Here is a 17,880-nt window from a genome sequence, read left to right as displayed (position 1 = left end):
GTTTTCTTATTATTTGTCACAGTGACAGTGGAGACAAGAAAAACCATCTCAGACCCATCACTGTCAAAACCAAATTTTTGGTCTTTTATATAATCGGGTCCATGGCAGATGAGAAACAACACATCCTGTCATTACGTATGTAACAAAAATACTGAAGCAGCGTGTGAAAAACAAAGTCCACCCATACTGCTTCCATGGGGGTTAGGAGGGTAAGTAGCAACTACACGTTCATGATCACTCAATTAACTGATCATCAGCAAGCATGAGCGCCTCTTTTTGTCTTTCTCAGGAGCACAAAACCTGCCTGTTTATCTTTTCATGTTTCAGTCTTTATTGTAGTCTGCTGTGCTCACAATTTAAATATACAGTCTCGGCAAAAAGAAAGTACATGATCATCATCAATTCTAAGGTTTTAAATATCACAGATTAACAATGCAATAAAAAATATACAAAACACGACATATTACACCGAGTCCATTTTTTTTTAAAAACAAAATTCCATGAAAAAGCAGAAGCAGTGAGTGAAATGCTAAGTCTACCTTTTGATTCAGTCGCTTATAGAACCGCCTTGAGAGGTATTAACTTGTATTGATTGTTTTCTGTTTGACTTTATCTCTCACATTGTTGTCGAGGAGTTTTGGCCCACCCCTCTTTACAACATCACTTCAGAGGTCTTTAAACGTCAGTTTATGCAGAGCTGTCTTACGGCCACACCACAAGCACATTGTGGGCTGGATTTTGATTGGGTCACTGCAACACCTGGATTCTTGTCTTTTTCAGCCGTCCTGTTGTAGATTTGTGTCTTTGGAATCATTGTCCTGTTGCATGACTCAGTTTGCTGTCTGACAGATGGCCTTACATTTGACTCTAGTACGCTAATACTTTAGTTTTACAGATGAGTTCATAGTCTGATACAATTTCTTAATATACCTTAGTATATATGGCTGTGTAAAAAACAATGAAAAAAATATTATTATATTCAACCCTTTCTTGTAGTGCTTTGAAAGTAATTTTGTTACTGTAACAGAACTAAAGATAGACCTCCAAAAAGATGATTTGATTGGACTTGTAACTTAATCTCACTGTGATTTAGTTTGAAGTCAGCCTATTATTAGCTTCAGATTCTTATTATGAGAATCTGAAGCATTTATTTGTTGGGTTTTTGTACCTTATGACTAAACATCTCCACTTTGGTTTCATCCACCCATTTTTTTAAATTATCTCTGAGTACTGCGTTGTCTGACCTTGGGATGAATGCCAGGAAGTTCACTCCTGGGAAGACTGGCAGCTCTCTTTCTGTTTTCAATCTGTTAATAATCTTTCTCACTGTTTGGACTTGAATTTTTTTTTTTGGACATATCGGACATATCCTTATAATCCTTCCCAGTTTGATGGTCACCAACAATTGCTTCTGTAAAATCATTGCTGATGTGTCTCCTCTTTAGCATCGTATTAGCAAACAGCTGAATGTTCCTTATATGTAAAACCTTATAATTTAAAGAGGGTGTTTACCTTTACCATGACTGTATCGCTCTGACATATTGTTTAAAATATGTAAGGATATCCACCAGGTTTTGCAGGTTTTCAAATGATTTACCGGCTGAACATCACCTGTTTCACACCTACTCTTCTAATTGCTGTCTCATGATATGTATTCATTGGTACCTCCCTACAAAGCAATTAAGACATGATGGCCAGCAGAAAGAATTGTCTCATGGGTCGTGTCATTGTAAATGGCAGCATTTAAATTTCCCATTTATTTTCTGGGGCCATGTCATAGAAATACTACAGGAACTGCCCCCCTAATTAGCCTACTTCATCCCAGACTGGCAGGCTGGCACAGTCTCCTCTGACAGATTGCTGTGGCGGTGCATGTAAAACAGTCACAAGGCTCAAAACATTTCAGCATATGTTCCACCTTGTTGTATGTGCTCCACAGCGTGTGACGCTAATTTAAAAAAAATGCACCTTTCTAGTCTAAATATCCTTCTGGGTCAGATCAATCTTTTCAAGGACAAGGAAACCGCCACAGGATGCACGGCAGTCTCTCCTTATCAGGGGCTCACAGACGGCATACCAGTCCCTCCCTGTCCTTATGATGTGGGGAGAATCAAGAAGTGCTTAGTCACATGAGCACCTGTGAAGACTACACGCACATCCACGGGGTGACCCTTTACACCATCTGCTCTTAGTCTTAACAAGCTTGACAGCTCACAGTGGGGTGGAGGTGACCATTTCATTATATCCTGACTCACAGAAGAAAATAAGAGAAAGACCTCCCCTCCACATCCCCTACTGAGTCATGAGGGGAAGGAGTGACTCAGAAGCTAACTGAGGCTAATATTTTAATCGTGGGCTTTCCTAGGGAGAGTCCTCTCCTTAATCAACTTCTGTCAGGCATGCTCTGCCAGCCTGATGGAGGTTTCTAAGAACTTTTAGTCCACATTAAATGGACTTTAAAATGACTCAAATTAGGTTTGCAGCCTCCACTGCATGCGGACGTAGTGTGGATCATAGTCACAGCAGGACTCCCCGAAGCACATCATCCTTCAAGCTTGCACGTGTGCAGTGATGCTCAGGCTTAGCACTCCCCCCCTCCTGGCTGCAGTTAAAATGTCAGGCCTAATTAGTGTGCAACCTGCTGTGCACCAGGACTCCTGCTATATTAAGTCACAGTCTTAATGAAGCATACGTAGAGGAAGGTGAAGCACCGATACATGGCTCCAGTTAAAGGGTGAGGCTTAGACGTTTAAATCAAAGGTTGCCTATAAGATGGGATAAACACTCTCACTTAAAAGGTACATCAGTGGTCACACATGGTCACACTGTCAAGAAACTGGATTCATTTTGGAATCACTGATTCTTCTGGCTTATAGAGTGGAAAAGCCAACAATCCATACAGCAACCACAAATGCTGGCAACTTAAATACTACTAGATTTAGAATGGTGTTTCTAAGGCAAACCAACCAACCAGTTTGCATGTCTATACTATCTTAACTTAAAAACACAAATGGAAAATCTTTCCACATGCTAATATAAAAGCTGCCCAACAACCTCTGCCTTCAACCTGTGAAAGTACTGGAAGACGCCCTAAATCGCCCTAAATCCCTGTTTAAGTCACCTGACCTGACCTTGCACATTATCCCTACGAGCTCTCTCCAGGTGTAAATGTTAAGATAAGCAAAATATTCATTTGCCTAAGTCCTAAGTCCTAAGTCCTAAGGGTATAAAACAATAATGATGATGGATTTGCTTTTACATGAAATGTTTAATATGTAGTTCATTGTATTTACATGTGCTGTATTGTGCAGTGAAGCACTGAAGTGGTGTATAAGCGTGCTTATATGTTTGTGTCACTGTGTTGGGATACATGTGCAGCAAATGTCCTCACATAACATTTCTATTTGGAGCAAAAAGGGGGAAAAAGTCACTATTTTTAGAGCAGTCAGCCTGTTAGGAATGAATCCTATTAGTGACAGCTAAAAGTACTCAAACACCTTCTTCTTTTTGCATGATTAAACCAAGCTGTGGCCCTATCTTTTTATTTGCTAAGCTATTTAGCCTTTTAGGATAAACTGAATATCTACTACTTTGTCTTAAGGGTACAAGACCTGCTCCTTTATTAACCATAAATTGTTGAGCCAAATGACCATATGCTACAAATCAATCAGTGGTTCTAATAGCTTTTGGATTCATGAAAGAAAAAGTTAAAGCCAATGATAACCCTCCTTTGTGTGCTATTACATTTATAGCAATATACACACTTTGATATCTGGAATTACAAACTTACAAGAAAAAGTAAGTCAGCAAAAATCTCACAAAGGAATAGACAATCTATTTAAATATTAATTGAATTTTAAGAGGAGGAATCCTTCAGTAAGATTCATAGAAAGCCATACCTGTTCCTATACCGAGTTACCTCTAAAACAACCCCATTGTGGCATTAATGTGCGATTGCACAGCCTGTTGAGTAACAATTTTAAAAACCCTCGGTCCACGAAGGGCCTTCCCTTAAACCCTGGATCCTCATCTTAAACCCAGGATTTAAAATTTGTACCAAAGGTTGTGTGAAAACTCACTTCACTATTAAATATGCTGTATTACCGCATATGAACCCAGATACAAGCATAAATAACAGGTTTAGCACGTTGAGCCTGCCTTCTATTGAATGTTGGATTCCATACACAGGAAATGTAATCCCCACTACTTTCCTAATCTAAACTTTGACTGTTTTTTAAAAAAAAAAAAACATAACACTGTTTTGAGAATAGTTACAAATATGGTTGTTCAGCTTTTCTAATTTAAAGCTATACTGTGATGAAAAACCATGTTACACTGTGCTAAAAGGTTAGTGTGAAAAACTCAGACCACAGAGACTGGGAGGAGAAAATACCCTACCTTGTTTTTAACATTGTAGGGCACGAAGTTTGCGAAAAAAAGGAATGATGTCAGAAGTGGGATTCGAACCCACGCCTCCAGGGGAGACTGCGACCTGAACGCAGCGCCTTAGACCGCTCGGCCATCCTGACAACTACGTGCTGTACACTCGCAGTCTCATATGAATCATAAAAGCATACTGCCTAATGCCACAACTTTCAGTTATAAATGTTTGAATGTTAACACAAAACGCGTAATATGAATCTAACAATGGCGGGAGCGTTGATGATTTACCTCTCTTGCTTTATAAGATGATTAGGGCAGACGCAGCTACAGGAAACTGACGTCTCCTCTAAAATAACGCTGTTCTTGTGTAAGCAAACCTAAACACAAACCCGTTGTTCTCCCGAACAAGGGAATATAATCTACCATAAACGAATATAAACTGCAGCATAACCCACAGGATAGACATAAACACACGTAGCCGGGGCTTCGTAGTGCTGGGATGAGCAAATGGCTTAAGCCTGCAGTACCTCACATGTCCGCTAGAGGCTGACGCCGACAAAACTACACTTCGATTGGACGCCTAAACGTCTCTGTAAATTAGCAGGTAGGTCGTTTTTTATTTGGATTTCCTCAATGGGAAGGACAGAAGCTAAGCAGATAGAAGGTTGCTATTTGTTTCAAAAGAAGGGCAATTTATTTTTCACAAGGTGTGCTGTGGTCCAACTCGCTGCAATGCAAACAATTAGCATTAAAACTGAAGAGCCACTAAATTGGTAGAGGGGAAAAATGAACTGAGTTTTGTATTCGCTGGCTGTGTTGGATGAATATAATGCAATGACATGACAGTAGCTGGGCAGAAAAGGTAACCGTTATTAATAGCCGCCTCATCCATTTAGCTGTTACTCACCGTAATTTGTGCACTCTCGTTATTTTTGTCTGCAAAACTATGGTCCAACTAATTTGTAAATTAATTTATTTAAGATTGCCATGGGCTACAATTATTTAGTCCTTTTTATCAAAGCTCCTAACCCTTTGGGAATTCTGCCCCTTCTGAGTGTAAATGGTGTGATATTAAAGTGTGTGCAATGTGCATAAAAGAGCTGTGATTCTGCAAAAACTAGATATAAATATTTGCAAACGTTTGTTGCTTTTCTGTGTTGTTAAGGAACTGAGAAACATTTTAAGTGTCCAAGGAGCCTGCTGCCAGTTTGCATGCCAAGCTCGGTAACAGAGTTACTTCTGCATTGGAAAAAACAAAACAAAAAACTGAACTATAGTGTAAGTTACTGTAAGACTATTAGCCTTAATGGTTTGTGACTTCCAGTCCAGCCTTTGTGTGGGCACTTGTAGCTCATAGTGGGTACGTGACTCTAGCTGCTTAATTTGCTTATCAGAGCTTTCAGCTATCACTGCTCTTTAAGTATTCTGCCATCTGTAATAAACATAGACCCATCCAGCTCATATCCTGTTTTGAACCTGTCAACATGGTACTTTAGCTCAAGTGTCTGAACTCCTGGGACAACTGTGTGACTCATTTCCATGTGTGTCATTTTTGATGTTGAGTCTTTAAGGAAACAGGGCCGAGCATCCAGCAGGAAGGGATTCCTTCAAGCTCAGACATCAACAACATCCCGAATATTAAAGCCATAGAGTAAAGTCAGAGGAATGGGAGCGAGGATGGAAATTATGCCAGACTTACCCTCTGCCAAGGTCAGTCACAAGCAGTCTTACCCAGAAATTTTGAGCGTAAACAGCACACATCAAGGCACGGGAAATGCTGTGTGTCAGAAATGACGTACTTCATCTCTGAATAAGCAGCGATACAGCGATGCTTGTTGTTCCTGTGTACAGGAACTTGCATCATTGATCAGCCACGCGAGACAAAGCTTTCCAGGCCTTGGGCGAAGGAGACTTTAAATATGATTCCAGAGATGTAGATTTGGCACATTTTATGATTTCGATGATAGTAAAGAATATTATAGATGCAACTGACCAGTTTTGGGGGTTTTTTTTGCTACTGAAAATTTTAATCCATTTAATCCAGAATCATCAAGTCCATAGGTTGTGCTGCAGGGTTGCAAACTATTTCTCTTGAATGCAAAATGTATGTGCTTGATAGAGCTTTAGACACATGAAATACACAAGTTTCTTGATTAATTTTAAAGAGTAAGAACTCTTTTTTGTGGTAGTGCATTGACAGTGATTTATACTGTTGAGTACTTATATCCTAATCCAGTGTGGGAATCTGGGAAGTCTGATGGCGATAGTGGAACTTCTTTATAGGATTATCCTGGTAGTTTTAAACATGGCTTTTATTTTTAATATTTTGTGGTGTCTTCCTTTTGTTGGAAAATAAGCCCAGACTTAACAGAATAATTACAAGACCCTCACCAGATACCATATTTTACTTCTTTTTTTTTTTACTATATTTTCTTTTTTTTGCACACATTCATCATTAAAACAGCGCAAAATGCCTTTAAATTTTTTGATTGTTACATTGTAACCACTGCTATAATGTAACTGCATGCATCTTATGAATGATAAGTGCTGAAACATCAAACCTTAGTGGCTGTCCTCGTGTCTCACTAGCTGTCATCAGACAGCCTGCTGGTTTGCTTTGTCTAGCCTCTCCAGTAGCTGTTAAAAGGGGCTCTCTCACACTGCTGAACTTATAACATCACTCATCTAAATCATTACTGCGTCTGCTTTTCAGGATGCATGCTGAGTAAACTCTGTTAGCGCAAGAGAACACAACCAAAGCTACAAATGGAGTATGTGGGCCTCCTAAAATGGAAAAGATGGGGCATGATTTAAGCTCAAAGGCATGCTGCCCTTTCACTTAAAAAGAGCTATGTTCCTATGTTTGGACAGCCCTTTATATTATTGTATATATATATTTTTTTTACATAACTGTGTATAAAGGGAAAACAGAACCATAAAAATATATGCAACCAATTTCTAGGGTTTCCAAATTAGAAATTAGCCATTTACCTGGATATCACGAGTATCAATTAAGAATAGCTGTCAAAAAATTAAGCATTGCAATCCATATTGTAACTAGCACAATGAAAACATGGATCAGCACAGGTAACGTCACCCCGTTTATTCCCACACACGGTTTCAGTTCACACACACAACAGATAAGTACCGTATGTTCTATCTCTTAAATGGAACAACCACATTGCAATTAGGAAGCACAATAGGAACATCCTCCTCCACATTTAGGTGAAGAGTTATACCACCCCAGGGAAAATCTGCAGCAGTCAAAAACAAGCCAGATAGCGCTGCAGCATACGTGCTATAGACCAGTGCAAGCCATGCTAGTAGAGAGAGAGGCACCAATGCAGGCCAGGCTGCAAAAATAGGACACGCTCTGCATTTTTGCAAACCTCATGTTAGGAAAAAAAAAATCCATCTGTAGTAGTATACATAAGTTTTCATACCTTTTTATTTCTCTGTGCTGTTTCTGCTTTGAGATATTAAATAAACATTTTGAAAGCGCTCATAAAAGTTTACTGAAATGCACAGAGGAGAAAAAAAACGATTTTTCAGTCCCTTTTTTGTACATTCTGCAGTAGCGCGCAAGCTTTACCGCCTGTGCTGATTTGGTAATCAGGCCGTGCTTATGGGTAAATGGAAATCTAGCCTTCTCCTTCCCCGGGTTGGCAGCCATGTGCTGGCCTCCCTCTGTGCTTTTGCTGGTCGTCTGTATCTGCTTAGAACAGGTGCCGGATCCCGTTCAGCTGCAGCATTCACAGCACAGGTACGGGTGGGAGGCCCTTGGCTGCTCGTTCAGTCCCCCAAGTTTTCCAGGGGTCCCCATCTGTGTCCCCGCACATCCTCTGCCACATGGCACCTGTCCCTCGACGAGTCTGGTCCATTCTTCGTCCGGCGACGTACACGCCTGCCTGCCACCCCACACTCTGCCTGTTGTTGAGCCACAATGAGATGAAGAATAGCTGCACCCATAATCCCTTGCTGTGAGATGTGTGTGTGTGTTTGTTTGTGTGTGTGTGTGTGTTTTCCCTTCTTTTTCCTCCTTTGGCCAGATCCGGGGCCAAGTACAAATTGTAAACAGGTTATAATGCTGCTGTAACACACTCCAACTGGAAATGCACTCCAACAACATTTAGCGTTTGCTGATGTAAATGTGTCTTTATCCGTCACATAGAGTAGTTTAATTTGGTGGAAAGTTCAGTGCATTTACCGCTGACGATGACGACGACGTTGTAATGGGTTTGCTGTTTTGTGTGCTCGCAAAGCTTTGCGGGAAAATTCCATCAGAATTGCTCGGAACAATAAGTTTGCTCCATTGAGCAGCAAAAGCGAAATCTATTTTAAGGAGAGGTCAGTTGTGATCACACAGCATTCAGCAGGAGCAGCTAGATAATTCAAATGCACTATATTTTTGCACTATATTTTTACACAGGACGTAGGTTTAAACAGCGTCTTAGTCTCCATGGTATGCCTTAGTCACGTAAAACAAATCAGCCACATCCTCTTGGCCTATAGTTAATGCTAACAACGTCATATAGCGCAAATGTTCATCATCCAAATATGACGATACTGGACGCTCCCTCTCTAGCTACACTTTAGTCCAACCAGACAGACAGCCTCCTCAGTTCCTCCAGAGGACACAATATCCAAAGTGATCACTGATCACCTCGGTCCCAGCAGATGGATAATACTTTACACAGCTGCGAAAGCTCTGGGCTCCGTCCACCCACACCAAGCTTTTCTCTGTTACCTTGACAGTTAGTGTTGCATTGGACCAGTGAGTTGTTTGTTTGCCTAGGGAAGTGACATGACGGCAGAGGAGGAAATAGGAAACATAACAGACTACCTGACAGACTCATTCCATGGGCTTGACCTGAGACTGGAGCTGAGCCAGCCAGCAATCAGAGAGAAAAAACAAGAGGAGCCTTTTTTGTTTGTTCAGTCTGTATCCTTAAAATCATTGAAATTGTAAATTTGTGATCCTGCACATGTGTCAAAAATAAAATTAACCAAATTAAAGGTATTATTAAACTCAGCCGGGGTGGAGAAATCAGCTGTAAGAGAAAAAACTTAACTGCGCATGTGTGCATTAAATCTAAAATTTTATATGGTTCACCACCGCTGGTTGACACGTCATTTTGTCTTTCCGTTCTTGATGATTTATTGCAGTTGGGAAAACAGCAATGGCCGTCTTTGGATTTCAGCAGATGGCTCTGACTAAAGGTTTAGAGTGCTGATGAGTCAACTTCGAGCAAGGACAAAAATTGAAGATGACAAACTGAGTGTTTCCCGTAACTTCCCAGAGCCTTAAAATCGCAGAATCCACAAATCTCAGCAAACAATCCAAATTATGTAGCTCCTGTGGGCATTTCACAGGAGTGACGCTGGCATGCCAATCACTTCATTATCAATGCAAAATTCAAACCAATTGGTGTGCAATAGTTTGGCAGTGGAGATGAGTTTGAGATTAAAAAAAATTGCTATTTATTACCTGGCTGCATGCGTTAGTCAAAAACAGCATGGCTTGGAATGTAATTTTAGCACGGTTATTTGCATATGTGTGGAGTTTGAACTTGTTGGTTTAAACCACTTTCATAAATGGAAGCTATGTATCTCTCAATTTATGAAAATTCAAATAAGCTGAACCTATAAATTAGGGGTGTCAAACATAAGGCCTGGGGCCCAGAATTGGCCCACCGAAGACACCAAACTGGTCCACTGGACAGTTCTGGAAATTTTGAAGGAGGGAATATATTTTAGACTTTATCTGTGTCTGCTTTGATACCTCTTTTATTTCCACTCGTCCTACTCCAAAGTGAAAGTAACAGATAATCAATTAAATGATGGGGAGTTCATGTTTTTTTCACCATTTACTATAGAAATGTATTATTTATGCAGTGGGTTCACAAGGAAAAAAACCCCCAAAAAGGGCACATTCTGTCAAATAAAAAACAGTTTTTGTTTTATAACTGCTGGAGAGTAATTTTACACATGTATTTCTTACAAGTTAAGCCCAAAGCAGCACTTCTTTATCATGTGGAAAAAGACAGATGTTTTTCTTGAAATTGTTGTTCTTTTTCTTGAATTAAAATACCTCAATGATTAAACGTTTAGTTAAACTTCTCTGCACTGACAGAAACAGGAGTTTTACTGCTCTGGCTCACTTAAGATCAAAGTTGGCTGTACATGACCTACAATGTAAAATGAGTTTGACATTCCTGTTTTAAATGATAACAGCTAAATAAACTATTGAGAAAAAAATATTAATTAGAAAAATGTATTGTATAATAATAAAAAGCCAGGACTGTGTCTGTAATTTAGGAAAACTACTTCATGTATATTTATGTGTGTATATTATTAGGCCCTTTAGCTGTTGCTGAAATCTACTACCACTGAAAAAAAACAGCCTCCTTCATTCTGAACAAACTTCTGCTTTGTTCTGTAATTTATGTCAGATGATACTCGGTTGATGCTTGCATTTTTGTCCTTGTCACGGCGTCCTACCCTGAGGTGGTGGATTTGATTGTTGAGACATTGCTGGTCATCTTTACCAAGGGAGTCTGCACTAGCACCCTGAGCTGACCTTGACACTTGTGAGGCTGATGCCCCATCAGCGATTCCCTTCTCACCTTAAATGCCTGGGGCACCACCCGTCCGACAATCAGAATATGGTTGCGTGCATATTGACCCTCCACAGAGTTTTAAACCCTGCAGCTACAGAGGGTAATGATGTAACCTCAGAGAAATGAACACCAATACCAGCTGGCTGCAAAGACGAGTATATGATGAATGTTGTCATTCTGGCGCGTTTTATCACATCTGCCATGAGCTGTGTCAGAAAATACACAATTGTGGTTGACTGTGGGTAACTATAGGGGTCAGAGTTAGTGTGTGTGCTCACTACAACTGTTGTTTCAGGATAACAAGCCTGCTTTAAGCTCATTATTGTGTATGTTTGTGTGATGTGTCTTTATATTTGTGGTCAAGGTACAATAGGCCAGGTTGACAGAGACTTTCCCCGAAAAATAGTGGATAAGTAAAGACGGGTAAGTAAGATGCTAATCAACACGGCACCGTTTCCTCCCGCTGCTGAACAGCGGGTTCCCTTCCCTCACTCTGACTCTTTAATGCAGGGCCCAGCCAGGCCCAAACATCCTGACGGAGAGAGGCTTTTCCCTTATCAGTCAGGAAACACCGCTCCTCCGCCACATCCTCTTTACAAGAAGCACGACTCAACCATTCCCAAAAAATGCAGGAAGACCAGCCAGACTCCAGGATTTGTCAAAAGCCCCCTGAATTCCTTTTATCGAAAAAAGAAAAATTCAAGAGAACAGAGAGGTTGAGAAGGGGAGGAATGGAGAGTTTGGAGGTGGGGGGGAGGTAAAACAGTAATTTTTTTAACTTATTTTTTCCACAGATTACGAAAGGTCTGCATCAGCAAGATATAACGTGGGGTGAGGGGGTGGGTGTAGAAGGGGGGGGGGGGGTCCAGCGTGCCGAAGAATGGCACCCAGAATAAGACTATAGGAAAACAAAGGATGGTTGAGATGGAGGCGGGCGCCGACGAATGTGCCTGTTTTACACTAATCCTCTGAACCGGGATGAAATGAAAGCGAGAGGAGACGGATGGAGAAAGATGATGTAGGGTGGAAAAAGCCAGCAGGGGAGTGGGTGTGTAGAATGGGCCTCTCACAGCTAGACAGAGCCTGAAATAGAAGAATACACGGTGTGACACTCAATTCAAAGATGGATGTGATCTTTCTCCCCCCGCCTCCCCGATTTGTTCATGGAGACTAGCAGGACTCCTGCTATCCTCAGTTTTTATTTTATTTAGAAATCTAAATGTATTTATTAGGACTTAACTAGCACTGCCTGAACTTACCTTCCCCAGGTCAGATATGAATCTCCTGTTTATAAGAGATGCTCAAAATTGTGCCTTTTAAAAATCTGCAGGCTCATTATCCAAGCAGCAAATGCCTTAATATAAAAATTGACCTTTATTTTTAAATTATTGTCTTTCACAAACCTAAATCAGCATACAGTTACAGTTAGCATTATTATTTTTCATTGTAGAGGTCGATTATATATTATTAAGTACTTGAGAAGAAGTATAAACGCCTTTCTGTCATCATCATATACATCACTTTGTTAAATTGCATAAGAAATGTCCAAACTAAAACCTCATTCAATTACAACTACTGAGGTAAGACTCCCAAACTAATGAGAGCAGGAACATGATACAAACATTCGAATGGAAAGCGCTGATAAGAGCATTACAGTTAGCATTTATGCAAAACATCAAAGGACTTAAATTAGCTTCTAAATAGCATCTGTACATGACTCGCTGGCAACAGTAACTGGTGACATTTACAAGTGGACAAACAAGTCTTTTGTCTTTCTTTTTTTTCCGACTGTTTTACTGGTTTAGAGATTTCATGACAACTGGAGGTGGCATACTGTAAGTGTTTTGTGTCTGCATCCCTGAGGTGTCCATCTCCTTCTCTTCACAGTCCTCCAATTGCTCTTTGTTCTTTCCCTGGCTCCAGACAATCATATTGCTCTGTAATCAGTTCAGTTTTTAATCATGGTTGGATTCATTTGCCCTTAGATGCTAAGGGTTTCCCTTTTATCAGCACCCAAGTGCAACATCGTCCTAAATTTCTTCAACCTTTGTAGTGTCTTTGATCAGTCACGCATTCAATAGGAGTTGTGACCACGCTTACGAGATGCCATAGTTGTTGTAGTAGGCCGCCGTCGCGTCTGCTAGCACGGAAATGAGGCTGGTTTCTGTGGAGCTGCTGGGACACGTAGTGGCAGAAGTGGTGGCGGCAGATGCCACCTGGATGTGTCCTGTAACGGTCATGCCGCTGCCCTGCTCCGGGTGGAAGCCGCTCGCGGTAGAGTTCAGGTACTGGTCAAACTCATTGCGGTCCACTTCACCGAGAAGCTCAGCTTGGCTCAGCTGGTCTAGAGTCTCCAGGTGACCTTGTGTCTCTGGTGGGGGGGACAGCTGACCCAGGTGGCCCTGGTGGACCCCGTGGTGAATCTGGGGGAAAGGTGGGGAGCTGTAAAAAGACAGGGGTGGGCCAGGGATCAGTCCACTGCCACCACCAGTTTGGGACATGTGAGAGATGTGACCTAAGTGTGAGCCCCCACAGTGAATCTGGGCGTGAGTGTAATCAGAGTGGTAAGGGGGCGGGCTGCCCATGTGTGTCTGATTCTGGTGGTGCTCGTCTGGACAGGAGACTGAGGAAGAACAGGAAACAGAGGAGCTACTAGATGTTGAGTAATAAGAGGGGGGTATTTGCTCGTGGTCCACCGCATCTAACGGGGACATCTCAGGAGGGGTGGGCAGGCCGTAAGGGTAGGTGTCGAAGCTGCTGTTGGAGCCAGCCGGGTCTCTGAAGCTTCTGACGCTGGGCAGAGCAGGGCTGGAGCTGGAAAAGCTGGTGACGGCTCCATTAGGGCTGCCCTCGTCTTTGTCGAGGGGGTGGCAGAAGGCTCGTTGATCTGGCAGAGTGCTGTGGTCAGGAGCCAGCCCGCTCAGGAGGAACCCGGGGTCGACTCGCTTGCAGATGCGTTTCAGCTGTTTCTTCCGGCGAGGCCGGTACTTGTAGTTGGGGTAGTCCTGCATGTGCTGCACCCGAAGCCTCTCTGCTTCCTCAACATAGGGCCTCTTCTGAGGGGGAGTGAGGGCCTTCCATGACTTGCCTGAATGCAGAGGAAGAAGAAAAAAAATCTCAATCTGAATATGGTTCAACAAGTTATAAAATGCAATATATATGCACTAGTTTAGCAGTCTTTATTATTATAAAATAAATCAGCATCTTTTAACTTACAAACAATTTATAAATAACTGCAAAAAAAATTATTTTTAAGTTACAGAATCACATTTCTTTTAATTCACAAGCAAAATATCCAGTTCTGAAAATAAGGCAATTAGAAACGTTGGCAGGCTACGGAAAAATTAAACCTCATTGTTTAGAAATCGCAGTCTAAATTAACGTCTCAGGTTTGTGATCATAAACAAGAAATAAAATCAGTGTTTAATTTCACCGCAACTTTCTGCGTCTTTTGTAGCTCTGAATTACATTTAAGAAACTTACCAACACGCATTAAATGTCCGCTTTCAAGCCGAACGTCAGTTTTTAAAGATAAATACAAAAATAGACACATGTGGGCCTCACAGATTATTTCCGATTTCCGCAAGTGCCAGATTTAAAGTTTAACCTTTACCAATAATCTAAGAAGCTGTTAAGAAGCAGAATAAAACGCTAATTTTTCTCCGCTTCTGTCTTCTGCCTCTTAACGAATTTACTGCAAACTAAACTAAACTAAATACACGCGGATTCTGGCGATGCGCTTTTGAAGGCAGCTCTAACTGCGGCGCAGTTTCATTTACTTTAAGAAAGACAATGGGCAATTTATTCCAATTAAATTTTAAAAAAGTTTTAACACGTTTTTTTTTTAATGTCATTTTAAATAAAGCAGCTCATTTGGCACTGCCGGATACGTGTATTAAAACGTGTTTTACTACAACCGAGGCCTAAGAGAGGAAAAGTAAGTAGAAGTGAAGTGTGTAATAAGTAGCTTAAAAATAATAATTATAATGATGATGATGATGATGATGACAATAATAATAATAACAAAACTCGTAACTTTAAATAACTTTTTTCCTCACCCAACATTTTGCTGAGCTCGGCATTGTGCAGGTCAGGATTTTGAATCGCCAGCCGTTTGCGCTCATCTTTGGCCCAAACCATGAACGCGTTCATGGGTCGTCTGATCCGCGGCTCCGGCGCCTTTTCCCCGGCATTCCTGTGAGGACCATGCCCGTCGGCTCCGTCTCCGTCTCCCGGAGGACACTCGAAGGACTCCGGCCACGACGAGTACGCGCTGATGAGAGCAGCCATCTGCGCGCTCTCCTCTGCAAACTTGCGATGCGCGTCTCTCAGAGAAGTTGTGTTCTCACTGTCGGCTAATTAAGCGACCGAGAAACTACACAGACATGCTTAAGTGATGATAATAATAATGAGAATAATAGTACAATTAAAACTCCACGGCTGCTTGACTCACTCACTGGATCGCTACGGATTTGGGAGAAAGCACAGATGTGCTCAGGCAGCGGCTCCTCTTCTGAGTTATGGTTCAGTCTTTCCTGGTGGATGGGAGGAAGCGCTTTATATTTGACTAGCAGGTTCCAAGAAAAAAACCCGCAGGACTCTCGGCTCCTCCTTGATTGTAAGTTGCGCCCCGTGGAAGGGAAGAGAGAGAGAGAGAGAGAGAGCAACATTTCAACACTACCAACTCTTTAAACTCGCCTCTCTACAAAACAGCACTTTCATCCTCTGACAGATATCCCATTTAAGAGATAGGTCAACTCATAAAAGTAATTCATGATTCTTTCGAGCTATTGATCACCGTTTGATCATCATCAGCTGGATTTTCACACAGGAAAATAAATACTTTGCAAACCTCATTGTTGTTTCCTGTTACAGGTGCATTAATGCTCACGTGTAATGATGAAAAAGAGGGTTTTGCAATTTTAGAGTTTTTACGAGTTGACAAGGAAACCTTCATAGAAAACACACCTAACCTGCTTTTGCAGTCTACGCAAGGCTTTACTCACCAGACTAAACTGGTTAACTGGTGTTTCCAGATTTCCACTGAACTCCAAGAGCAAGCAGCGTGACAAGTAAAACGAACACATACCTTTTAAAACTGAGGGAGGACGAAAACAAAACAATTTTATTTAAATTACTGTACCTTGAAAAGTAATTTGGTCATGTTTTTGTAGTCCTTAATAGTTTTGAGTGATTTTTTTCACAATTAATCTTCTCATGCTCCCACAAAGAATCGTGATGAGTCTTTTTCTGAAGTTGGGGCTGTAGATTAATTTCTGGAACCTGTAAAGAGACCACGTCACACACACACACACACACACACACACACACACTACAAACAAATCAGTTTCCTCCTGTGGCAAGAAGCGGCTGCATATCAAATCCTGGAGTTCCTGTTGACAGGATACTCTTGGGCTGCAGCCATGGAGCAGCTCCCACTCTCTCACAAACACACTTGTCAAGTCCGGACGCTGATCACAGGTCAGATAGCGTCTTGATCTATATCACGCATGCAGACTACACACTGGAGGAACACTTCTTTTTTCCTTGCAGGTTGAGTTCACAGGCATCAATGTTAAGTTGCAATATGCATCTTTCGGTTGGGTGGCTGTGTCTGCTCCTTACACATCAAACTGAAGTGTCAGCTTTGTGTGAAACTTGCAGTGCACAGGAACAGGATACGGCACCTGAAGCCACAGATTGTGTGTGGAGCAGGCACATCGGTGATATATAGCGCCACACTTCCTCTTGCCTGTCTGACAGGGGTCACACATTGATGTGTAGTCAAAGTGCCAGTGAAAGTCAGCATGGAAGGAAAGTGAACGTGCGAGATCAAGAGCTAAACATCACATTTGCAATTTGGAATTAAAACACATGAGCGCTCAAAGTTGAGGGATACTGAAATGACTAATAGCTCCTGGTATTAACCGCTGTGTGGGTGAGAGCTGTATCAGCCTGCTGTTCACCCTCTAGAAGACATGTGGCTACTGAATACCTGGCGGGGTCTGCCTCCATACCAGACGACTGCATGTTTTTAAATCGAGCCTATATCCAAACCTATTTATTAATAGACTATTGTGTTATTATAAAAGTAAAAGCTTTGTCACCTGTCATGCATGGCCTACTGCTACACGTCCCAAGATCATCCTTTTACTTTCAAAATAAGTGAGGAAACGGAGGTAAGTGGACAATTGCATGGCATATTCTGTTAATGTTAAATAGTTTGTTTTTAATGAACACCTCCGTGCCCTTGCTGAAATTTAGGAGGAATAAAAATCTACATTTCTAAAACCATTTACTCTTTGATAGTTTTATTTTGTATCTATCCACAAACTCATTGTGGTTTCTGTGTGTGGTAACTAACTGAATTGCATAATCCACAGCTATTGATTGCAGAGGAAAAGATACCCGGGACGTCTTTTCGTCACAGGATGACCAATCACCATCTTCACTTTCAGAAGTTTCCGTAAAACCTAAAATAGAGACGAGGAATACTACAGTGTTTTCATGTGCAAGACTGGACGTCTTAGTTTCCCTTTTCCTCCTTTGACTCATACCAGACGACTGCTGAACAAGACAGACTAGTTGTTAAGCTGTCATATTCGGAAGATTTCATAACATTGTGCGTCACATTTGAAGTGGAAAAGGTGAATCTTCCAGAAACCACCTGTGTTTGAATATACGTGTGTGAATTTCTTTTTACTTTTTGAAATCTCTACAACCAAGCAGATTTTTTACCTCATCTCTTTCTTAATGTTTTTTTTTAAGTGCTCTTACAGTGTGCCGTGCAAAAATCTTGACCCATCTGGCGTTTTAATCCCACATTGCTTCAATGATGTTGAGCCCTGGGGAGGCCAATCCATGAATGATAGAGTTC

At 41.4% G+C, this 17,880-nt stretch overlaps 1 protein-coding gene, 1 long non-coding RNA gene and 1 other non-coding gene across 3 annotated transcripts; 1 reads left to right on the top strand and 2 right to left on the bottom strand.

Moving 5' to 3' along the window:
• Nucleotides 1-4,446: 4,446 nt before the first annotated feature.
• Nucleotides 4,447-4,529, bottom strand: trnal-cag (transfer RNA leucine (anticodon CAG)). Its single transcript has one exon. It is a non-coding gene; the product is annotated as a tRNA-Leu (tRNA).
• Nucleotides 4,530-4,773: 244 nt separating this feature from the next.
• On the top strand, nt 4,774-17,558 carry LOC105940726 (uncharacterized). The gene is made up of 3 exons (XR_001167387.3): nt 4,774-4,987; nt 5,947-6,093; nt 17,387-17,558. It is a non-coding gene; the product is annotated as an uncharacterized LOC105940726 (long non-coding RNA).
• sox7 (SRY-box transcription factor 7) lies at nt 12,355-15,546 on the bottom strand. Its single transcript, XM_004541905.6, has 2 exons — nt 15,062-15,546; nt 12,355-14,091 (listed from the first exon to the last, which is right to left on the bottom strand). Exons 1-2 carry the CDS (start codon nt 15,291-15,293, stop codon nt 13,100-13,102), a joined length of 1,224 nt encoding a protein of 407 aa, XP_004541962.3. The 5' UTR covers nt 15,294-15,546; the 3' UTR covers nt 12,355-13,099.
• Nucleotides 17,559-17,880: the final 322 nt, after the last annotated feature.

The sequence above is a fragment of the Maylandia zebra genome, linkage group LG15 (genome assembly GCF_041146795.1).
Source record: "Maylandia zebra isolate NMK-2024a linkage group LG15, Mzebra_GT3a, whole genome shotgun sequence".
Taxonomy (NCBI): Eukaryota; Metazoa; Chordata; class Actinopteri; order Cichliformes; family Cichlidae; genus Maylandia; species Maylandia zebra.
Note: the sequence above shows the minus strand (reverse complement) of the source record. Positions and strands in the feature narration are given on the sequence as shown.